The sequence below is a fragment of the Crocodylus porosus genome, unplaced genomic scaffold, assembly GCF_001723895.1.
Source record: "Crocodylus porosus isolate Cpor-Errol unplaced genomic scaffold, CroPor_comp1, whole genome shotgun sequence".
In the NCBI taxonomy this organism is placed as follows: Eukaryota; Metazoa; Chordata; order Crocodylia; family Crocodylidae; genus Crocodylus; species Crocodylus porosus.
In genome coordinates, this window is record NW_017728950.1 from 52798334 (window position 1) to 52824398 (window position 26065).

At 40.6% G+C, this 26065-nt stretch overlaps 1 protein-coding gene across 1 annotated transcript; it reads right to left on the bottom strand.

Moving 5' to 3' along the window:
• On the bottom strand, positions 1–26017 carry LURAP1L (leucine rich adaptor protein 1 like; the record flags this gene model as incomplete). Its single annotated transcript, XM_019554741.1, has 2 exons — positions 1–723; positions 25892–26017. Coding segments are annotated over 2 exons (504 nt in total), but the record flags the coding sequence as incomplete, so codon positions are not given.
• Positions 26018–26065: the final 48 nt, after the last annotated feature.

Below are 26065 nucleotides of genomic sequence, written 5' to 3' on the forward strand. Positions count from 1 at the left end.
TAGGTATCAGAAAGTATTTTATTGTCAAACAAATTCAAAATTAGTCTTTTCAATCCCTGATGTCTTATTTTGAAGATAAAGCTGTTCCCTCACCTTTTTAAAAAAATGTGTAAATGTGGCATTATAAAACAAAAGAAACAAAATCACAGCAATAACTTAAGATACAAAAAAGGAAAAAGCAAACCAACCACCCAAAAGAAGAAATGTTAGGAGCAACAAGAAAGTTCTCAAAATAAATTTTTCGTTAAAAAAGGGATTTTTTTCTTTTCTTCCTTTTGCGCACAAAATAAAATAGCAGCATAAGAGAGGGACAAGTGCACTCCCATTGTTTGGGAACTCCTTTTATTAACCAAAGCAGTAGTACTCATCAGAATCAATTTTGGGATGCTTATGCAGAGCTTGTGAGTCCTCCAGAATAGCAGGATCACTGAACTGGTCCATGTCTGAAGGGGTGTGACGACCGGGGACATCATCCACCAAAGTGTCCAGATAACTTCCCACTGATATTCCATCCAGTCCATCGCTACAGTCTTGTAAACTATTATAACTGCCTCGCAGGGAAGTCTCCTGACTCTCTAGCAAGCTGCATAGACTGCCACTCAAACTACTGCCTCTGCTTACGATGGTTCCCTTCTCTTCAATCATCCATTTGATTGATTCAATACTTTCATTGATGATGAGCAGCTGGCGCATGAGCTTGACATCAGTATCTCGGAGATTAACCTACATGGCAGAACAACAATGAAAATTAACTTGAACAATTTTTTTTAAAACACACAGGGCTTGGTATCAGTTTAGAATGACAGGTTGGGATCTAATAGAGGGGTAGAAAATAATTATAAGTGTAGCTTCCATTCATGAAACCTGGTTATAATTATAAATAAAGCAGCATGAAATACTAAAATTTTAACAGATACCTTTCCATACTGATGCAACATCATATTTACTTACAATCTGTACCTTTTCATTCTGTAATTTCTAGTTATACAATAGCATATGACCATATCCAGTTCCCATGATCTCCATGGCTGTTAATTTAGGTTCTTTAATATATAATTAAAACTACATTTTTATTGTTATTTTTAAATTAGTCCACCACAGGATTTAATACTGTGAATATTGGAAGCAAAGCTACCATTTAGAAGAACAGAATCCTTGGGGTATGTTTTTTTGTTTCGTGTATGAAAGAAATGGGACACACACCCAACCTTTCACTAAGCATATGTAACAATCCTTGCAGTTAGGACTGTGCGAGGCTTTGGACAGATCTTCGGATCTGGAGAAGCTTTGGATGCTTCAGCACCCGAAGCAACATGTCTGAACTGAAGCACTGGCTTTGTTAGGCTTTCCAAAACAGTTTGGAGCTTCTGAAGTGCTTCAGGAAAGCTTCAGAGCCGCTTTGGAGATCCGGCCATAGGATATAATGGGGAAACAATGAAATATATATAACTTTGTTGTTTTTTGTCTTATTTGGATGAAATTTGCAGGGGTTGTATCCTTTGCCGAGAGCATGAAGCCTGCCAAGTTTCAAGAATATTGGTGGAAGGGTTCGGGGGAAACTGCGCCCAAATTCTTGAAAGCAAAACTCTTGTTATGTGTATGCATTACACCACAGGGGGGGGTGGTAGCCCCTGGTGAGGCCACAAAGCCTGCCAAGTTTCAAGGTGATAGATGAAGGGGCTTGGGGGGAACTGCACCTCAAGCTGCTGACAAGTAAAACTCGTGACACAGATGACCCTGTGCATGTTAAGGTGCAGCGGGCTGAAAACTGCAGAGGTGGTGGCCCCTGCTCAGGCCAGAAAGCCTGCCAAGTTTCAAGGAGATAGGTGCAGGGGTTTGGGGAAAATTGCACCTCAAGCTGCGGACAAGCAAAACTTGTGACGTGGGTGACACTGGGTGGGTGAAAGCTACAGGGATGGTAGCCCCTGCTGCGGCCACGAAGCCTGCCAGCTGTCGAGGAGATCAGTGGAACCCTTCACCTTTAGCCGCTGACAGGCAAAACTCATGCCATGGGTGCTTGTGCAGCTGACTGTGTCTGTCTTGAGGTGGGTGGGGGAGACACTACTGCAGGCCTGGCTGCTAAGCTACTGTGTTACCAGGTACCAATCAATAATAATTCACTCAGGGACCAGCTCAATACACAGCAGCTGGCTAAATGTAGCCGGTTAATTAGCATCAGTTAACACCTACAAAATAACAGACTAAGGACTAATCAATACAGACAATCAACTGCCCCAAGACAGAGACAGTCAGTTGCACAAGCACCCACGTCATGAGTTTTGCCTGTCAGCAGCTAGGGGTGCAGGGCCCCAGAACCCCCCTGCACCGATCTCCTCGACAGCTGGCAGGCTTCATGGCCACAGCAGGGGCCACCATCGCTGCAGCTTTCACCCTGCTCCGCCTTGACACACACAGTGTCACCCATGTCATGAGTTTTGCTTGTCTGCAGCTTGAGGTGCAGTTTCCCCCAAACCCCTGCATCTTTCAACTTGAAACCTGGCAGGCTTTGTGGCCTCACCAGGGGCCACCGCCCCTGCAGTTTTCACCCCACTGTGGTATAACACATATACATGACATGAGTTTTGCTTTCAGGAATTTGTGGTGAAGTTCCCCCTGAACCCCTGAATCAATCTTATTGAAACTTGGCAGGTGTCATGCGCTCAGCAGAGGCTACCACCCCTGCAAGTTCCATATACATCAGACATAAAACAACAAAGTTATAGATATTTCATTGATCCCCCATTATACCCTATGGCCAGATCTCCGAGGTGGCTTCAAAGCTTTGGAGCTGCTTCGGCTGGATCGAAGTGGAAACCTGGTCCGGAGCTCTGGTTTGGATCCTGGGAATCCAAAGCAGCCAGATCCGGAGCCGGATCGAATAGCTGCCTACTCGCACAGGCCTACTTGCAGTCTACTTTGCTCTTCTGTATCCAGAAATATTACTTCCTGGTGCTGTCGTCACTTAGAACATTGAGTCCTCAACAGTTCATGAACCATGGGGAGGCTTGCTGTGTTTTCAAACCTCCATTTATTAGTCAAAGTACAGCCAGGTTCAGGTTACAAGTTCAGTAGAAATATTTCAGAGTTAAAAAGCTGGCTTGTCAGGCTGCCTGACGTGAATTACGTATGTAACTTTAGTTACTCTCCCAGACTTGCACAGAAACACGTAAAACAAGGCCAGTGACAAGGATAGGGCAAGTGCATATGCCTATATTGAACTTTAAATTCTGGTGGCTGCATGAAAATGGGGCTTTGCCAAACAAAGATGACTAGGAAAAGCCCAGCAAGTGCACAAGGCTTGGACCATGAAACGGGTCACTTAAAAACAGATTGTTTCATTCAGTACTTAGGACACTTTGACCAAGGGTCAGAAGACCTGAGTTTTAGTCTAGGTTCTACCACTGAGAGACTGTGGACCACATTTCTCCTCTCAGTCCTTTAGCTTCCCATCCCATCTTTTATCTTCACTATTTAGACTGTAAGCTTTTTTTGGAGACAGAACTTGCCTTTTACAACATATAAGCACAGTACATACCTTGATACATACCCCCTAATCTTGATTGGGGTCTATCAGTATTACCAGAACATAATATCAAAATAATGTCCAAAATGTAACTGAAAAAGTACATAACTGGGTCCCTGATATTTCAATTGATTTTTAGTGTGAAGTTTATTGACCCAGAAAAATGACTAGTTATGCACAATCTGTTGAACTGTCTATGATACAACACAATAGAAAACTGTTGTGGTGTCTTTGAACAAGAAACTTAAAGCCTAATATGTTTTGACTGTTTCTGTAAAAATCTTGATTAATCAAGTGTGCTCTGACAAACTTCAATTACAGAAAGACCACCAAAACTTACTCCATGTGTTACAGGCTTTTGAACTATGGGCACCTGACATTACATGGCTGTCTTCCCCAGCTTCCTCTAAAAGTGAAACATGAAGTTGGCCGTATGGGGATAGTATTTGTGGTGGAACAAGAAGAGAGATTGGACTATTTATCAGTAACATTTCCTGGGCTTTTTATTATGATAGCAATTTGTCAGGGTTCAAGTTGTATAAGGAGATTAGCAATTTAAAGGAAGCCAATAAACAAAATATGTACTCAAGTCTGCTTAAGTTTTTATCACTTTTCACCTTTTGCAGTTACTTATTTTTGTGTAAAAGGAGAGTATGCTGGCTGTACAACACTCCTAAGTACAACATATAATGCATAACAAAAATACATCAGTTGGGTGATTCTCTGCTTTCCTACAACTTGTGTCCTTATGGTTGGGCCTGAGAAAGCGCAGGGTAAAGATGATGTGCACGGGAGGTTTCCACAAATTCCATTCTCTTGACTTTTGGCTTCAGTGTCTGGGAAAGATTGCAATACATCTGTGCAAAGCAGGATCACTGTACCTTACAGTTCCTATATAAATGTACTCCCTTTAAAAAGTGTAAAAACAGGTGTTTCCTATCTGAAAAGAGCTTGCTTACTTATACTTTTTTCCACACCATGAAGACTCTACTAAAGCATATTTTCCATATAAAATTGTCACCCTTCATATTATTTGTGTGGGTATTATGAGAGACTTTGTGGTTAAGACATGGACTGGGACTAAAAATTTGAGTTCAATTTCAGTTGTTCCAGACTTCCTGTCTGAATTAGGTCATCACATTCTTTCTGTAAAATGGAGATGAGAAACAACTGCTGTTCTTAGACTGTATAGCAATGACAGCCATATAAGTAAACAGATTATTTAAAATATAGCTATGGTTGGAATTTTCAAAAGTGCTTAACATTGCATTAGTTGTACTCTTGTTGAAGTTGATAGTACCATTCCCATCAATTTAAGTGAGAGTGAAGTTATGGCAATATAAATCCTTTTGGATATACCATGTATTTATACTGCAGGTGTACAATTGTATATTTATGAAGGGGTCAGCAATGTTTTTGGACGGAGAGCAAAAAAACCCCACAACCTGGACTCAGAATAACACCAGCATTGTTCATTGACAATAGCAGGGACATCAGTGGAGGAGCCATGAGAAGCCAAAACCTTGTTGTGGCAGTGAAGCCCTGGCCCCTTCCGTGCCATGGTGTTTGAGGTGTGCATGCAGCCGCTGCCACCAATGAGCTGGGCTGGAGCTCTGGGCCCTGATGCAGCCAGTTGCAGCCTCTGGGCAGGCCCCTGCCACCCCCGTGGAGACTGGGCTGCTTACAGCAGGCAACCACAAGCCTGCAAGTGGCTGCACTGGGGTCCAGAGCCCCAGCTTGACTCATTGTGGCAGCAGTTGCACAGATGCCTTGGGAATCACAGAGAAGAAGGGGCCAAGGCTTCACTGTCATGTGTACAGCCGCCACAAGCCATGGTGCTGACCTGGGGCTCTGGACCCCTGTGTACCAGTTGCAGCCTCCCAGCTGCCTGCCACATCTGGCCCAGGTTCTTGGTAGCTGCTGCCCGCCATGGAGCCTGGGCTGCTTGCAGCAGGGCTTGCAGCTCCTCTGCCTCCTGCCACAAGCAGCTTGGGCTTAGTGGCTGGTGGCAGCTTCCCAGAGACCGGGTTGGCTGTGGCATGCCAAGCCAAATGGCCTTGTGTGCTATGCTTTGTCATGCATGCTGGAGGTTGCCAACCTGTGTCATATAGGCTCTCAGCCTGGAAACATAAATGTGTGTTTAACAGTATGCACCTGAGTAGTCCTATTGATTTTATAGTAACTATATGGATACATTAGGGGCCCTGCTTGTAAAATGTATTAATAATATGCATATAAGCACGCAGAGTACCTGATAATGAAGGAAACCTTGTTTTTTTTAAGTAATCAACTATCTTCTTAATCTATTGACATTTTCTAAGTATACAAATTACATACTAACAACGTTGGATTTAGCCTACTTAAAAAACTACTTGGCTAACATGTATATAGCATCTGATGAAGTGAGCCTGGGCTCATGAAAATTCATGTTATAGAACTCTGATTTAGTCAATCTACAAAGTGCATATCTAACCTGCCTTATGCATACATTTGTAACATTCAAGAAATACATTTAGCATTCGCTGTAGTGTACATATATTGAATACTTCCTCCATATAGGTTAACATGTAAATATTTGTGATGGTTAGTTCGGAAGTAAGATACACTACTGTATCTGCTCATCAGTTTCATACAAATGAAGATTCATTAAAATCTGTCCTACCATAAAACAGACATTTTATACTAGTCTCCAAGTCCACAGTTGCTATACCAGAATATAACATCAGCATTGTTCATTGACAATAGCTTGGAAAAGGATCTGTACAATGAGTAAGTGAGTGCTTTCATCTTCTTGCAGCAAGGCTACATTTTGGCATGATTCTTTCCATATATACTTAAAAAAATTAAAATCCTTAAATATATCCAAAATTACACTCCCATGATGCATTTACTAAAAAGTTGCTCTCTCAAGAAATCCTTGTTCTGTTAGCTTGCTAGGTAGTAGAGAAGATATATCAAAACCTTCACTAATTCATATGCCTGATTACCATTAAACTCCCCTATGAACTTTTCCCCCTATGAACTTAAAATGAATTTTGAATTATCCTCATAGTACTACTGCAGGGATTAAGTTAATGAATCTGGGACTATGCAAGGTAGTATTGCCAAGTACAACTTTAATCATATTTTTCACCCATCATTATTTTGTACGTGATGTTTTGAAATCAGAGATTCACCATTTCCCAGCCCACCTGCCTGTATAGTCCCCTCTGCTGTCCTCAATAAATCACTGTAAATCTGCCTGGAATACTGGGCTGTTATTGTGACAACAGCAAATTATCCTGTTCCCCATTTGTAATTGTAAACTTCAGCAGCTTGCTGAATTTGAGCAAGTTTAGGGAACTGGAATTTCCCCAAAGGCTACTTAAATTGAGTGCCTAACACTGCTAACATCAGTAAAGTTACTGATTCAATGGGTATGGCTTGATAAATTAGAATGAGTTATCAGGAAACCAGTTCTTGCCATCAATACACCCACAGCTTCAGCATTTGTGCAGAACAGCTTTGTTACTAGCAATTCTTTGCATTCTTGCTGCCTTGGATTGTCCTCCCACCAGCCACCACTTACTTCCAACCTCCCCATAGCCAAAGCAAATGCAAATAGTCCACACAGAGGACTTTCCTTAACAGGATTTATTATATCAGGTTCTAGGTAGTACAGAGGGCTACTTATAGCATTCTTGCCACTTAGATCTATTATAGTTCACAAATAATAACATCAGTTTGTACCCTTTTATGTGGCTTTAATCAGTGTAACTGCAGCAGTAAAAAATAAAGCCCCACATGATCAATTAATGTGTCTAAATAAAATATAATCTGATCTTGCCTGACAGCTGCATTTATTAAAACTCTGCAACAGATGCATTTCACATAGGTCACCTAAAGAAAGTAGATTCATGTAAAAATATAGTTTAGAACAACTTCTACAGCTGGTCTGAGTTAAAAGCAAGCAGTGCACAGCCCAGCTATGGGGAAGGTTCAGATGAATCAGTACTGCTTGGCACACACTCGATTTATGTTTTGGAGGAGGACAAGGGTGGAGGGTAGGGGGTGAAGAAGAAAACACTGGCTGTAGCTGGTCATTATGCCCTGGCATTTAGATTGCATAGCTACAGTGATGCAATTTTCAGGGAAGAATTTTTCTATGTTCTTCTTTAATGGTAAACAGTCAGAGAACTGGGTTGGAAGTTTAAGTTTATAAAACAAAAAATCCTGTGACTGTCTTCCTTTTTCCAATTACTATATCCAACTCCAAATAGATTATCCCATAGAGGAAGAATTTTCTGTATCACAGAAGCATAGAAAAGACAGAATGGAAGGAGCCTAAAGAGGTCATCTAATCCAACCTCCTGCTATAGGCATTATCATCCCTATTTAAACCATCTCAGCCAAATGTTTGTCTAACCTGCTTTTAACATATTCTAAGGATGATGATTTTACAAGTTGTCTGGATAATCTACTCCAATACCTAACTACCCTCATAGAGAAAGAGTTCTTAGCATCCAACCTAGATCCCCCTTGTTGCAATATAAGACCTTTATTCCTTGTCCTGCTTCCTGCACACACACACACACACACACACACACACACACAGAGGTGGGGTATGGAAAAGCATCCTGTCAGTGTCTTACAGAAGGAAAATACCTGTTCTAAAGCTCAGAAACCAGTGGAGAGATATCCCACAATTATTTTTAGGGTGAGGGGGACTTTAGCAAAACATTATAACTATCCAAAATCTGCTCAGAAGGTTAGAGTATGGGTAGTTCTGGAAGAGATGGAGTAGTAAAAGAGGGTAGGTGCCTACTTATTCTGACAGAATATTTTGAGACTGGTGGTTCCAGTGGACTTTCCCATTTAGAAACAATACAAAGCAAAAGCTCAACCAGTTTAAAATTTCCAAGCTGACTTCTACATGACCTCATGGAATCCAGATTTTATAGTTGACTTCACTGATGAAATTCATATTGTGGCACCAAAGTAAAAAACAAATTGTCAGGACCACAATCCCTTTAAAAAATTAAGATTCTTCATTTATGTGCTTGAAGTTTGAAAATGATACCCCAAGTGACCTGTCCAAGGTCACACAGAAATTCCTAACCATAGCTGAACAGAATAAATGTCTTCTGGCTCCGATCCCTTGTGAAACCCATTCCTCCTCCATTATACTTAAACTGGTGGTGATTTAGATAAACCATTTTGCCCTAAGTTTCTTCTTTGCGTCTGACCTGTATTATGATGCATGTCTAACTGCATTTTTTTTCTTTATCTCTTAGTGTATTTTAGATTTATCACATACTTTGATTCACTATTTGATGCTTATGTTTTATGAGAATGGCATTTTTAGGAGATCAAGAGAGAAATGGGGTTTGGAGAGATATTTTACTAATCTCTTGGAAATTCTCCATTATCCACTCTCAGCCAACCTTTTATATAACATTTATAGTGACATTTGGAATATTTTGGCAAATTCACAGAAGCATATAATCCTTGCATTTTACTTTTCCCCTTGTTTCCTTTTATCTGGGAATAATTATTTATGGTGGAAAAAAAAGATGCAAGAATATATTGGGTGAGGGAGTGGAATTACTATTAAGCACCTTCTATTTCTTGTCTTTCAATCTCTTTTCTTTCTAGCCCCTAAACTACCCAAAATGATTTTAGCAGATTTTATACAGCATGCATCATGATCAGTTTTAAGCCCTACCATTTAAGCTCCTGTCTGAGCTCTTGACCTTGTTGGTTTAAAGGGAAATCATAGCCTTGCCATGATCTCCTTTCAGTATGCTGCAGTTCAAAAGAAACCATGTTTGAAAGCTCATGACAAATGTTTCTTCAGGGCTCTTTTGTGACACATGGTAGCAACGTAAAGAAATGTTTATAACCAGTGGTTTTAACTAGGAGAGAGAGACAGGAAATGCTTTAATCAGAAGTCCACTTAAAGCCAAACTAAGAGCAAGGCAGGGAGACAGCACCTGAAAATGGCAAAAAACCCAAATATTCATCATCTTTAATGAGGAAATGTGTATGGCAAGTCAGACTACTGAGGTTATGCAGCTTGTTCAATTAAGTGTTTTTAGACCTCATTTCACAAAATATTTCAAAAGCAAAAACAGCAACAGCAACAAAAACACTTTTCTGTGGCTATGCACAGTCCTTGTAAGTGTAATTAATTTATGTTATCATAACTACTCATATTTTGGAAGAGCAGATGAAAATACCAGGAGTTCATAATTGGCTTAGTATATTTGGAAACACACACAAATGTAAAACTTTATTAATGTATCCACTTCACTTATGACAAGAGAAAAACCACACACACACCTTTTCCAAAAGTAGTAAAGTTAATTACAGAAAATAGCTCAATATGTAAAAGCTCATAAATGTTATGTAAAAGCTGTCAAGCCCTCTCCTAAATAAATAAAATGTGAATTTAAAAGGGATTTTTTTGCTACAAATGGCTGTTTTCTTTGCTATGTAGCAGCATTTGTGCTACTCTTATAATGAACACATTTATAGTCAGCAGAAAGATATAATACAAAATATCTTCTGAAAGTTTTTTCTTTCTTGACTTGACATACGATATAATTGAAACATTCATGCCCTAAACTTCTTTGTCCACTTTTATTGTGAGAAAGAAAGAAGTGGGAAAAATTGTGTTGTTGCAATAATTATACTATATCAATACAGAACATATTCTTAAGAGCTGAACAGTGAACAATGGAATTCACTAGAAAAGTCAAGTAATCTTGATTATTTTTCATGCCTTCCTACAATATGAAAAGTAAGCTATTCTGACTAAATCCAGTGTAAAAGGTTAGATCCACAAAAACATCACCATAAATGCAGTGCCCATTAATCACTTTAAAATATTAAAAGACTAGAGAATTCAGCATGATAAGGCATATGGCACCAGAAGGGTCACTACATGTAAAATAAAGTAATTGGAAAATCAAATGTTTCTTTTTTCTTTCATGTTCTTGGGAAATGGGGATGTATGGAGATGAGTGGAATGGAAAGCTTTGGTGTTATCCTGACATTTTATAGCAAGAGTTTTCTAAGCCACTTCAAATAAACATTTGGAAAAGTTGTTTCCAAAGACAACTTTCGATTTGTAAATATATCTCATATCACGTGGGGGTCAAATAAATGTTCAGAAAACCCATAATATGAACCCACATACATTGGTAAATGTTAGAATGATGTTGTAGCTGTGATGGTCCAGGAATTTCGAGAGTGGCAAGGATTTCTTTGGGTGAGATCTTTTATTAGACCAACTACACATTGGCAGACTTAATAACATGAGTGCAACATTCAGGTCAATAAATTGTGGCAAGAAACGGCTGCTGATGTCAGAAAGCATTAGAGCAGATGGTACGTGATATATTCATTATAATATGTTCTGGACATCTGGTTTGATAGCTACACAGAGCTATATTTCTCTCTTTTTCTCCTCCCCGTCCCCCAGTCAAATGGTTCTGTAACATACCTAGTGACCGTCACTAGATTTCAAATACAGCCCATTTAAAGGCTTTGCATTATCCACACTTGTCTTGATGGAAGCCTATTCAATAATGGCTCTTAGCAGACAGTGAGAGTGTAATAATGCAATGCTCTATGCCTGTAAAGGAATAAAACTGTTTGCTTCTGAGTTAAGGTAGGTAAGTGATGATTCCAATTCAGCTAATACTTCTTAACTGACCTTAAATCCTAACACTGTTAATGTTAAAAAGGGAAAAGCATAAGATAAAAATGAAAGATCATGACTTTCAGCATGCCATATAAATATGTACTAAAGCTGAAAATGCTGATGTTAGGTATTATCTTTAAAATAACATATTATTCTATTTGGAAAAATTAGCTCTAAAACTATGGGAACTTTTAAAATTTTATGTGCATATACTTATTTCAAAGTAAAAAAAGTAGGATCTCCACACTAGATCCAAATCTGAACATTGTTGAAGTTCAGTTCTGTTCATATTCACTTATTTTAATTGAAAATAAGTTGCAGAGACATGAGATACAAAATATCAGTCCAGGGATGAACTTCCCCAAGGATCAGAGCAGGATGCATATCTACTGTTTGAGGGCCAATTTTATTATAATAAATACATTGTATTCAAGATACAACACATACATTTACATGTATACACAGAGATGATGAGTTCCCACACAACTTTTAGTCTAAAACCCAAATATTTACTTCATTTTTACTCCCCAAAACTACCATCCAAGTTACTGAAAGTTTGTCTGAGGAAGGATTAATTAAAAATGGAGAAAGGACCTCAAAAAGCAGTAGCCAGATAATCTCTTGAAAAATGCCCACATCCATCATAAATACTGCAGCTGGTTGGAATTTTTTGACATGTTTGCCTCAGAAAATATATTATATTGAAAAACATGTTTTAAAGTTTGAAATGGAAACACTTACAAAATAAATTCCTAAAATTACCCAGTGACCAGTTTTAATTTCCATCATTCTTTTTCATGGGAAAAGAGTTCTTTTCCTACCTAGTTTTACTTATCCTTTCCAGGCTAGTACTGGTGTGTTACCAAATGGGTCTTGCCCTATATAGTCCACTGACTGGAACCAGCAGAGACTTCAACGCAGGCTCCAGCTAAGGGCATAGTCTCTATGCTGATACAGGCAGAAAAAGTGGCTGCGCGGGCTTTCCCAATTTCACCTAGGGAGACAAGAACCAGCTGTGTGTGCTCTCCTCACCCTACCATAAGACAAGCAGTGGTAGCTGGCTTCCAGCACTTGCCTGTCTTTCTGCCACTGACCCAGGGTTGGTCATTCTGGCCTGAAGCTGGAGAAGGTTGCCTATCCCTGATCTCTGGTATAAGCATTAGCAAGTTTGGGTTTTAACAGATGCAATGGAGAAGAAAAGTTTCTGCTCTGAAGGCTGCTCATGAAGAATGATCTGCTAGCAGCTCCCAGAAATCATAGTTTGCTTAATCAGTAAAGGTGACCTTAACTGAGCACAGGCTGAAGACAGCTGTCAAACAACCAGCAGAGAAACCATACATGAGTCTTTAAGTCAATAGCTTCACTTTGAATTGCACCCCAAAGCAAACTGGAGGATAGTGCACTTATTTGATACACTGATGAAAGATGCTGCATTTTGGTCAACGCAGCTACCCCAGGTTGGCCACTGCATTGTGTGACAACTGCAGCTCTGGGTGCTTTGTGTGTGTAGTTCTAGACAGAGCACATTGATGCAATACATTTTGGAGGTCATAGAACATAGAGTTATCCAGGCAAGTTCTACATATGTGAAATGCTGTCACAATTATTTCTGCCAAACACTGACTTTTTTTTTAAAGCTTTGCTTCCTCTCTCAGTTAAGGACAGTTCTTGGGAAAATGACATGTGTTAGAGGCAGAAGTAAACAAGTGTGGATCACAAATTTCTAGTGCAATGAATAAATACTCCGGATACCAGCTTTTCCATATTTTAAGTTTAACTCCTGTATGTATATCACAACTCACTTGCCATAAACTGTCTTAGCTGATGTTAAATTGTCTTCTCTTACAAATCTGTCCTCTTATAAACCACTACTGTTCCAAGTCCTGGCTTTTTATTAAACAAGGTAGAGATTACCCATGGCCTAGTAATACTTTAAGTGGGAATATTATGGGAGATACAATTACCTGAGGCATACATGAAAATCTTAGGCTAGGCTGCAAAGCAAAATGGGAAAGGAGGCAGAATATAAAAGGTAGCTTTTTCTTGGAATGAAGAGAGAGTGGATATTTTTGGGAAACTTTGGAGAGGCCAAATCTGGCAGAAAAATATGGATCTCCATCAAGACTTAAGGCACCCCTCAGCCCAAGAAAGATTCTGGAAAAAGCCTGTAAATAGAATAAAAGCCTCTTCATTTGTAACAAAGTCATACTAGTAGATGTTAAGAATTCAACATAACTTTTGACATTGAAAGCTGTCTAATTTATTCAAGAAGTGTATAATGAATTATTTAACTATGTAATAGCAATATGGTTTATACATGGAGTAACCAATGAAAAGATTGAAACAAGAGAAAAAGACAAGGCCTTGGGCAAGAAAGTGTTGGTATGACCTAGAGATCCTATGTCAGTAACTTGTTTGGAGGTCCTAGACTAGGGTTTCTGAAAAGACTGTAAGGAAATTTGCCCTCAACCATGTCAACAGGGTTCTGCTATCCACAAGCATTTGTGTAGACAACCAAAAGCAAGAATGTCCAGTGGGGGCTGGCAGGATTGGAGCGGGGTAGTCTGACTAGCTGGGGTTGTTCTGGTTAGGGAGGTGAAAATAGCTTAGTTAGCAGGGGGGGTGGGGAACAGCTTTGGAACTTGAAGTGGCTGGGCTTTTCCTGCCCTGGAGCTGTTTTGAGAACCTGCCCAAGCATTCACTAGGCTGGATTAACCCATGTTAGGTCAGCTTAACCCATGCCAATCTAAATTTAGGCTGGCTATACACATGCTAATTTGTGTTCTTATTAGAACATGTTGGAGCAGACTCAATTAATAGAGTCCATTCCGCACTCTAATTAGAATGCTCCAGTGTCACCTCACCCATCACAAGTATTAATCCTGAGCACATTTTGAAATGGCTGCGGTGGTGCTTTATCTAAATCTTGTTGAATGAGCAATGAGCCATTTTAATTAGAGTGGCTGTCTGGGAACCACTTTAATTAAAATGAGTCCCCACGAATGCTGCATGCTCCTGGAGGCTGGGGGTCATGGCAACCACCCACCTGCGGTGGCAGTGGTGTTGGCGGTGACTGGGGAGCACTTGCAGGCAGCCAATGTGCTGTCATCGGTGGAGCAGGCCGAGCAGGGAGCTCCTGCAGGTGGCCATGGTGCTGTTGATGGCAGGGGGAGAGGGGGCATGGTGAGTGCTGACTGGTGTTTGGTGACCACCTGCAGATGCTGCCAGCAGTGTTGGTGACAAGTGGCGGGGGAGAATGGCGACCGCCTGCTGGCGCCGCTGGCAGCGTCATCAGCGCTTTTGGCAAGGGGTGCACTGCCAAGCTCAAGTGGTGCAAGTACACCCACATGCACCCCCTATACATCACCAATGTGCATCCCCCTCCACCCTCGAGCATGTGAATAGGCAGACTTAGTTCTTGTCTCACAAACCTAATTAAGGCAATCTAAATGTCATGTTTGTATGCACCATCAACGTGCAATGCAGCCACTGCTAAAAGCTAAGGCTAATTCTGAAAGGATTCTTTAGGTTTCTTTCTGGTCTTAACCTGTCCTATTCCCACCTTGCCATTTTGGGTTGCAGTGCAGGGAATCCTTGCGAATCTAGACTTCGGACTCTGCACTTTCAAATATAGCTCTCTGCAGCAGAACAGCACAGGGTCTGTTAGTACAGTGATTACTGTGACAGTGAAGGCACTTCTTAAGCCTGAACTGTAAGAAATCACAGTCCAGCATCCTTCTGTCATTATCTGCATCTTGTTCTGAATATCATGCATCATTTCGGTTAATCTTATGGCATATTGTATTAGCGACATCAATCAAGAGAGAAATATATATAATGGATGTAGAAACAAGGTTCAGGCTTTCTCTTGCCATTCTTCCACATATATTAAACACACCATTTTTCCCCTATAAAAGTGTTGTCCTCACCCTCTCCCTCCACACCTTTTCTAGCAACTCTTGCTAACAACAACATTTGTCCATGCTTATGTTCATAAACTAGGGTGATATGTACAAAATTACATGCATTTTTAGACAACAGATGATTTTTTTTGTCCTGAACAAAACATTTTTTTTAAATCAGTGGCTATTCTGCTTCTTTGTTCTCAGGATTTGACCTACCGAAAACAATTTAGATTTACCTTGAAATAGTGATCAGTTGTGCTTTCCCCCATTTTAAAATCAAAATGTAATCATTTTTGAAGTTTTATAACTATTTTTAATATTAGTAAATAAGTCTCTAGTTCCTCAATCCTAACTCACAGCACAATTTGAGATGTGCACGTTTTTATTATTACCCATGAGGGAGGTTGACCCTATTTTCTATAAATTATGAGTTTAAAAATGATCCATCCAAACAAATTTCATAAGCAATTTGGTTATGAATTCACTTGGTGATCAATTGCTCTGTTAGTAGAAATATAAATTAAATGTAATGCAGCATTAATAGTATGTGAATCTCCTGTGTATTTAAATTGTAATTCAGCATTACTTTATAGACATAAATGCTTCAGTTTCACCTGGAACTATACCTGCTGGTACTGTACTATGCAGTATTGTACATTTATTTCACAGAGCAATAATTGTAATGTTCAGATAACTTCCCTTACTTAATATGTGTTTCCAGTTGTTAATTAACAGATGTGGCATATCATTTACTTGGCAAGCCACAAGATTTAAGAAATGCCAGCCAGGGGAAGATAAGGCAGTTTAAGGATGGTGCTATGTGGCTCAGCTTTTATTTGTCCTTTGACGTCATGAATGTAACTAAGAAAGAAGTAATGTACAGATGGAGGAACCAATGTCAAAGCCAAGGGAGGAGTACTGAGCTTCTCATTTCTCATATAGAACTCAATACCTTCCAGGACCAGAAATGGTCTTTCTATAAGGAAGGAGAAAAAAACCCTTCGGAGCAATTTGAGAAAAATCTCTGCAAATGATTCCTTAAAGGATTTCTGGAAGGAAGTCTACTTTTGTAACTTCACACAAAGGAGACATAATTTACCCATTTGTATGAATGATGCTCAGAGTCCAAAGCTCTAGCTAACCCACAGAATGCTTGATATTTTGAAAAAGGGCTTATCCCTAACACAGCTAATAGTATTGATCACTGAAATCTTAACCCTGTCATTTCCAACTCATGGCTTGAGGCAAACTGTCACTTGCAAGACTTCCAGTGTTATAGTGAACGCATAAAAATAAAAAGTGAAAACAGAGGTTGACAAGGAGAGCAAAATAGGATGCTACCAACAGGATATTACTTGCTTGGTAATGGCGTCCAGGGGCCAGTGAAAACTGGGGACTTGTGACTTAACTGCTTGTTTTTAGGTTTCAGTATTAATAATTTGCTGGGTTAGAACACTGGCACCCACAACTCTTCATTCAGTCTATGTGTAATAAAGTTTTGGCTGAATATTAAATATTTTTGTCACTGTCAAGTATCCTCTGAAACAAGTTATAGATGATATGCAATGGAATAACCTTTCAAAACTAACAGTATGAGAGTCTCAGGACACAAGAGCACATATGATTATGTGCCAGATTCAGTTCCAGGGGAAGACAGCCACTGACCTTAATGGGGGGAGGGGGAGGGCATAGCAAAGCTGTAATTGAGGGAATTGTGAAAGAGGAAAACAAATAAATGCTGACAGAACTGAAAGTTACTTTAAATAAAACTGAAGATAATTGAAAAATACTGCCCACTACCGTGAACCCATTACTTAAGAATTGTAGTAAGTAGATCACACATTGGTTGGTAGCAATTCAAACTCCATTACCAAAAACCTTTTCAAGGTTCTGAATAAGGAAAACATGTCCACTCTAGAAATAAGCACTCAGATGCACAGCCCCTGAGAGCACTCCCAGCTTAGCAGCTGACTTCGTATGACCTTGGGCAAGGCATTTAAATTAACTATGACTTCATTTGCACATCTGTAAACAAAGTTGAGAGAATGAGTCACTTGCAAGTTTTGCCTAATACCTTTATGAAGGCTTGAGATTCTGTAAGTAAAAAATGCTACTTAATATTAAATATGATTTTCAAGTTATAAAGAGTATAGCACTGAAGAAATGGTTATAAAAGTTTTGAGAGACAAATGCTAATGAAGATGATTATTAGAGTAGGCTTGATAAGGGGTGATACCAGTCAGCATCAAAGTGATATAAAATGCTTCAATACATGTGACTAAGGTTGTTGTTTTTTGTTTTGTTTTTCAGTTTAAGTAAATATCCAGGAAATATCGGTTCAATTCCCAGCTGTGCTCAATATTGCCTGTATGACACTGGTCCAATCACTTACTCATCTGTCTGTCTTGTCACTGTAGATTGTTAGCTCTTCAAAGTAGGGACTCTCTTCTAGTAGTTCTACAGTTCCTACCAAAATGAGGCCCTGCTATCACATAATGTGTCTAAGTGCTTCTAGAATAAAATCTTACCAATCAGCCAAATCAGTCCTGGTGTAAGCATAGAGAAATCTTTTTGACTTCATGAGAGTTCCTTACATTGCACTGGTTCTGACTTTGATCCAGTATTATTATGACATTTTTGATGCAAGCCTTCAAAGAAATCTTATTTTAAATTTGGAGTCTGGCGTTTCCATCATACATCCTGGAGCAAGAAATAGCCCGAATAAACTTACTCGAATGAGAATGGTAACAAGAAGGAGTTTTAGACACTTTATTTTTTTTTAAAGTGACTTCCAATGCTCCTGGATCATCCAGTACTCTAGTTCTCAAATACCTATTGAACTTAGTGAGAGTTTGCCTGAATAAAATACACAGAATCTTAGCCCTTGGCCTTTCAAGAGTATGAACTCCATTCATCTTAATGAAATTAACTACAATGTTGAAACATCAGTGAGGTACATGGACTCCTACATTAACAAAACTGAACAATTTTACACTGATGAGCAGTTAAGTGTGGAATCTTTATGTCTTGTGCCTTGGGGAAGTCAAATTACATCAATGCTTATGATCCAATACTAAACTTTAACCAATTTCATCACTAGAACTAATATCCTACCAAGTGACAGATTCAGTCCCTGACCCACTCCTTCCCTAAATCCATAGCAGTTGTTTCTAGTCCCACCTTCCACATACTTGATTTCACTATTCCCTCTTCCAACTGCTTCTCAAATGGATCCTACTTTGTCTGGTTTGTTGAAAAGACCATGATTTTCATATTTTAAAATTGCAAGTACTGTTTTTCCATTGATATTAGTCAGAAAAACACTCTGAAGCACTGAATCTCATTCTCTCATAACTCTGTGTTTGAGAATTCTCTACTGTACAGCAGGATATACAAAGGGACAGCCCAGCTCCAGGTGCTAAATACATCCAGAATTCACTGAGGACAGTGTGTAGAATTACAGTCAAACAAGCTTTATGTAATTCACACAGATATTATTCCAAACAACTATGGCTACAAGTTTAAAGCATAACCTGTTATGAACATGAATCTAACATGTATATTTCATCATGGCATCAAAATCAAAATGTGAAAACTCTGGAGGGTGAAGAGTCTGTGGACTAAGGTGTCTCTAACATACAGCCTATTAACCAAATATACCAAGGACACTGAATATTTATTGGTGGATCCAAAGTTGACATGAGGAGGGAAATAATCTGCTATTGGTAAAGGCCATTAACAAATGACTTTTGCTTCTGAGGGTGGGTATCAGAGGGTACTAAGAGTCATGAAGATTATGGTTTGCTCTTGTGGTATTCCTTGTTTTCATCCTGGGGATAACAATGCTGAAATCCCCTAAAGTTTTGTTCTCAAAATATTTAATCTGCAGACCATATGGGGTCTCTGGAATACTAGTCGTCTATAGTCCACCACATAATAGAACCACTATTATTATCTAAATAAAATGTTTACTTGAAAAGAATATAAGCAGAGGCAGAGGTGAAAATCTTTTTAAAAAGTAAGGTAGAACAGTGCTACAAACATTTTACATGTATCAGACTCTGACAGGTTAACATACTTTTTAACCTTTTTTTGTAACTTGATTTCTCTGCCTTCCTACTAATGGGATCCCATATTCACTTCCTTTCATGTCCTGTTTTTCCTCTTTCCTCAGAATGCATGAAGATCCCTCTGTCTCCTTCTGGGGGTACGTAGGATGGAATTACTTATGAGATTAATATGGTAGGTATGCCCATGATGATCGAGAATTTGCAGGACTGTAACCTAGAAACCAGATAACAGCTCAAGAATCTAAAACATAACAAATTTTATGGGTTGAAAAAAGTTTTTCTTTACTCTGAAATAAGTCACATTTACTTTATTTTTGAGTTTTTCAGGACAGCTGTGAAGAGTTTGCTTTAGCCGAACAATGACAGCCACATACAATATGACCAAATTATGCAGCTATACTGAAGGCAAACCTCCTCAGTAAATCTGGAGTCTGTTTATTTTGAAGCTTCATTTGGGATTTGTTTAATGCCTTTGGGAATCAAATACAAGCTGCAGATTTCCAAGAGAGATGACACATTTTCTGTACAGTACAACATTCCTTCTACTAACCACAGGACAGACAGCTGTGAGGTTTTAAAACAACAGTTCTGATGCCAAAAACATTTTCTCCACACCCTGAGACAGTAATTATCACAGAGAAAAAGGCATATGCATTGATTTGTATATTGTTTTTAACATAATACTCTGGGAAAATGCCATATCCAGTTTCCTTGGCAGTATGACTGGAATTGTGAGGTAGGTTGAATCACTAAGTATACTTTAAATACCAATTTCTAGAAGCATTTTTACCTCTCATATTTCATAGCAATGTGGTTGGCTAAAGTAGTGATTTTGAGAACTGCTGGTCAAAAGAATGTAAGATGGTCAGATAAGTTTAAATATAAATATACAATTAAGAAGCACTCATTCACCATCTTTCATAGTATTTTGGAGAAAACATTAGTTAAAAGAAAAACAGTTCTTAAGACAAGTCCTTGCTTTCCATAATTTCTGACTGTCATGGCTACATCACTCTTATACTATCTTAAAAGGAAAAAAACACTTGACTCTCTTAACACTTTACTGTTTTTCTAGAACTGTGGACTGTTCTAGAATCCTAGTTAGAAACTTGAGGCTCTACAAAGCCATTCCTGAACTCACATGCTTTACTGAAAGAATCTTCTGACTTTGTACAGGCATTCAGTTTCTCCTGTGAGTGTTGTTGCTCTCCCAGGAGAAACCATGAGTGTACAAATGTTGAGGCTTTTTCTCCCAGAGTAAAAATAGCCACTCTGGGAGAAAAATAACCTGGAAAAACCCATGTTTAAAAAAACTCTCCTAGGAGAGTTTTTTGGGACAGCAATCATCTGTACATGCTGAGTTTTATCTCAGAAGAGAACACAGTCCTCCAGCATCCTCCCCTTTCCTCCTACCCAACCCCCCCCCCCACCAAGAGACAGTGTGTTGCTCACTGGACTCTGCTGCTCCAGCAGGGAACACTGTACTGCAGGGAAATCTAGGCTGACTGTGGGCAGTCTGGGTCAGCTGGTCAGGGCTAACCTGTGTAATGCTGTGATCTGTCACCAGGCAGACTAAGGGTGCCTGCAGAGCATGACAAGACATGTGCACAGCTCTGCCTACACCAGCTGCACAGTGTCAGCACTGCAAGGTCTCCATACTTCATGGTCTAAGCAGTACATGCAGCTCTGACTAAGTTTATCTACTCAGGAGAGTAAACCTGGGAAATTTCTCCTACACTATTTGAATATGGGTATGCAGTACAAACTCTTCATCCTCAAAGAACTAGAGGAGCTTAATAAAACAAGCGGTAAAGTGTTTAACACAAAGTTAAATCTGCCTTCATTCTTCTGTAACTTATACCTCCATACAGCTCCTCAGCATGTGAAGGAACAGGAACAGGAACAGGAACAGGAAAGAAAACAGAAATTCAGGAGCATGAAAAGGGAAAGGGCTGGTTTACTGAAATGCATACAATATATTTTCCTGCTGGACTTGAGCTGCTGCAGGATGCCAGTAGTTCTGTTTCATCTCAACTTTGAGATCTTATTTAGGTTTTTCATGATTGCAAGTAGCCTTGTTACTTAGAATAAGTGTTAAACAGAGCTTCTTAAATTGCAGAAAGTCTACAACACCAGTAGTGTGCAAACCATTTAGTAGGTAGGTATAGGCATCGGGTGGGCTATGGGACATATATATTATATTACACACCACTTTGGAATTTGTCCCCTCTTTTCCTTAATCGTGTGGACTGCTTACAGCTCAGATATATTTTTCAGCCATAACATTCTCCCTAGTTCTTTATCCCTTCCTCCCCAAAAGCACTGTATCCTGGATACCAGGGTTGGCTAGAACAAACTTATAAATCAAGGAAACCACCTAGAACTAGGGCTATACAACTTGAGTGGTAGGGGCCACAGATTCCCCAGCCACTCGGTGCATGGCCACAGACACCTTAGGCCCAACATTGCATGAGCCCTTCTCTTCTCAGCCCCATACCACATAGTACAAGCCACCCCTTCAGCACTCTCCCTTCCCCTCTGCACATGCGGGCCCTTCTCTGCTGCGCCACATGGGCCCCCAATGCACTGCATGAGCCTCCTCTCCCCCTCCCTGACCATACCACAGAGGTCCCTGCACAGGATCCCTAGGTCCCTTCAAGTCCCCTGATCATGGACTGCATGGACTCCACAGGCTGCACCACTCTGCCCAGCCCCTAGGAGCAAGAGCACACAGCAGAAGCTGGAGGAGGGAGGGGGAGCCTGTGAACTCTAGTAGCAGCAGCAGGAGAGCAAAGGAGGAGCAGTGCTGGGACCAGGAGTCCAGGGGCCTCAGGTTAACTGCTTGGGGGTCAGATATGACCCATGGGCCACCAGTTGGATAGCTCTGCATTTGAGAATGTTATTAAGTGCAATATAAGCTCCAATGCCACTACCTTGTCTCCTCTTTTCTGGAAGATTCCTGTCTCTGAAACAGTGCCACAAAAATAGTCACCATTTTTCACTGTTAGATGTTGCAAGTAGTGTGGACACAGTGCAGGCAAACTACTTCTCATTCTCTCATTTTCTATTTTTGTTTCCAAAATGTAATACAGGGTTGATTTTAGCAGGCTCTGCATTTATCTCTCTGCCTGTTTTTTCTCCTCTCATGTGCTTTAAGAAAATATAGTCTCTGTTTGAGTAGGCATGATTATTGTGAGGGAGAACTATGGCTTTGGAAGAAAGAAACAATAGCAGTTAGAACCTAGAAATGAATCTAGTCTATGATTTACTGCACCATGTTTCTAGTAAGGCTTTATTAGTGAATGGTGACTTTGTAAGGACAATATTTATCCACTAGGAACTGGACTGAGACTACCAGAATCTACTGAGCTAGCATGAGATGGTAATACAGACTTTGGTCAATACAGACTTCAGAAGCATTTGTTTTAGTAGCCTAGAGCCCAGGTTTTCTTTTTGCATTACCATATGAGGGAATAATCTGGGTCTTACGTGTTCAATATATGCTCTGTGTGAAGTTACAGCACCCATCAGTGGGAGATTTTATACAGGACCCAAACAAGCTGCTTCATGCTAGCAGTTATCCCTGTCTCTGCTGCTAACCTGTCAGCTTTGAGAGAAAAAACTTTCAGCCAATAACACAATGGAATGCACAGAGGTTATAGGTTTTGCAAATAAAGTGCAGCCATCCTCCAACTATTTGTAAGACATGACGAAGATGCAGGGAAAGGTGGAAAAAAAGGTGCTGGGTTACCCCAAGTTGGAAAGCATACATTTTAGGACCAGTCTAGACACAGTTTGGATTTAATTATGGTTTTACAGTGACTGTTGACAACTCTGGAAAAAACTGAGGAAAAGAGGCACAGACCTAAAGTTGGCAGCTGTGAGTAAAGTGCTATAGTTCCCAGTTAACAGCACCATTTTTAAGGAAAGCCTGATTGTGGCAAATTGAGCGTGAACAAAAAACGTGCATTATGGAAGTGACAGTTGAGAGAGACACTCAACCATTTTCTTCCCTCTCTTCAAGCATGGCCATACCAGAAGAACATGCTTGAGCATCCAGAAACTTGGTAGAATAACTACATCATATACAGTGAGTCTATATATAAAGCTGCTTCCTTCTGTATTCAAACTGATGTTGCTACTGTTTTTTTTTCTTAAAGATGAGGAGAATGAAGGAAAGAAGGGGTGGGGATGAGGAGAGTAAGATGAGAATTAAAGTGGAAGGAATGGCAAGGTCACGTCCTAATTTTCTTTCTTATCTGACCCTGCTTATACTGCTGGATAGGAATACGGGTGTATGCACCTACTTAATCTCATTAAAGCCAGATTAGTTTCACTGTGCTCTATAACCTACTCACTTTATATCTTGTTCTTTCAGAGCAGCTCTATCATTCCACAACTCTGATGCAGCACAACTGAATTTTAGTTTGCATCCTTTGTTCCCTCATCAAAAACACACAAAACAAATAGTTCATGTAGCAATTTGACATTGCTTCATAGGGATCCATATAATAAATGAAGCAAAAACAAACTTGGTTGGAATGTGCTTTGTAAACCACATTCAAAGCAAGAGTGATAGCTCTGCATACATCAAAATAGCTATGCTTAAAATAGTCAGACTCTCCCAGTAGGTCCAGAATTGATATTTTTTTAACCAAACAGTTTTTTTCCCTCAATCAACAGGGTTATGCAGGTCAACACACACAACACAGATGCAACACAGTTTACTTAAAAACTGCATTATAACTGGTACAAAGAGGTACTACAACATTTTGTTATTTATGTACTTTATACCTCTGTCCATATAGATTGGCTCCTCTGATGCAATATAGTTTACTGTGCATATAGTTTGGAGTTATTCCCCATTTACAGTGGTATAACTGTCATCACAGTCTGACAAAATGTTAAAAAGAATAGTCACTATTTTCTTTTTGAAAATTTCACATTTTTAAAGTAAAATCTGTGGTAAAGAAACTCTAGAAATTAAATTCTTGGTAGAGTTGCTTTACCTGGTACATAACACCTGTCATACTATACCTGGGACAATTTGAAAAACAAATAACTAAAGCGTGGGCCAATGGTAGGCCATAGTCAAACAGCCACTCTGTCAAATCATAAATTTGTGTGCTAGCGCACAGACAGAGATATTCTGGAGCACCTCTGAAGGTTAAAGTCTTTATACAACTGGATCACTGTGAAGACAGGGCAATATTTTGGCCTCAAGATGTCCTTTACAACAGGTATTAAATAGGCATTAACACCAAGCAATGATAGTACAGACTTGCAATACACAGAATGGGGCTGACCAATGTGCTAAAATATTTAACTACTGACATTTAGGGGTAGTTCAAAAAGATGCATGTAAGCTACCTAAATACCATGGATGATCTGTCAATTTGCCAGCTGACAGCAAATGACACGTGTGGCCTCAAAGCCACATGAGGAGGGAAGGAGGGGAGGGACAGGTGGGAAATCTCTTCAGTGGATAAGCACTATCCTGTCAACTTTTTCCAGTAGCACCTTGGTAATACTATATAATTGTGATTAAGCATTAAGGGGCTATCTTATAGGTTGTGCATGCATTATAGAAACTGTTATGATGTACACCCTTAACCTGGGTGCCTTGAGGGGCCATGATCACAAGCCTGCGATTATAAAACCAATATAGGGGTGGGGAAGGGCTCCACCTCCAGTAGCAAGGATGCCAGTAGTTTCTTTACTAGAAAGGAAATGGGAATGTATTTAGCTCTACTCTTGTGACCTGGGCAGATTAAAGAGCAGGTTGTTTGCAGGCAGCCTTTGTATGGGTGGGTGAGGGAAACCAACTGAAGGGTGGCCTCAAGATCCATAGCATCTTTGCCAGCCAGGAAAAGCTGCTGGGGAGAGAAGTTCAGCAAATCATCATCCATACCAGAGTGTTTCTGGAGGCCAATCAGGGTGCTACATATGTCCCTACTAGGTCAAAGTATAAAGCAGGGGCACCCCAGAGGCACATGCCTCATTAACACCAGGGTTCAAATTTCACTTTCTCTTTTGCGAGAGGATAAGGGGGTCTGCAAAAAAATCAGGCTGCCCATCATGATGCCCTAATAAAACCAGAGACCCCCGGTTATGGTTTTTAAATCTTACAGGAGGGTCTTGTCTCTTATGGGGGGCTCAGCCTCCTCCCCTCCAGCTCCCTTGTCAAGCCTGATTAACACTGCCCCTGCTCAGAGAAGCCCCCCTTCTCCATGTCACACTGCTCGCCTCATATGGCAGGGACACCAGGAAAAGGAGGTGGTGGCGGGGGAAGCTAACAGGTATTAGGTGACATAGCAGGCACCTGAAGGCCAAGTGACTGGTGGTGGAGCAAAGTCCAAGGGAGGCAGCCGGGCTGGGCTTGGTTTAGGGTTAGCAGATGCCAATGAACACATCAAACACCTGAAGGGTGATTAGAGAGAGCTGCTGGAATAGGGGCAAAGAGGACTGGGCGATGAGGAGGCCCGGGGGGGGTCAGGCACTGGAGCCGGCTGCCTGGAGAGCGGGGAGTCTCCAGCCCTGGCAGCTCTGAGGAGCAGGGCAGACCGCCTTGGCTGGCACGGTCCAGTCGGGCAGAGGCTGCATGAGCTGGCCCGGCCTGGGATCCTGAATGCGGCCGCCGCGGAGGGGGCAGAGAGGCGGCAGGAAGCCTTGGGCGGGAGAGAGGGAGGGGAGCGCGCAGCCTTACCATCTCCTGCTTGAGGAGGTGAACTTTGGTCTCCAGCCTCTCCAGCGCGCTGGAGCTGAGCCTGGCGGCGCCGGGACCCGCGGCCGCCGCCGGGCCGAGGCGGTCGCGGTCGCGGTGGCAGGCGCGGGGGGTGCGGCGGTGGAGCCGTTAACGGGCGACAGCGCCTCAGTGCGC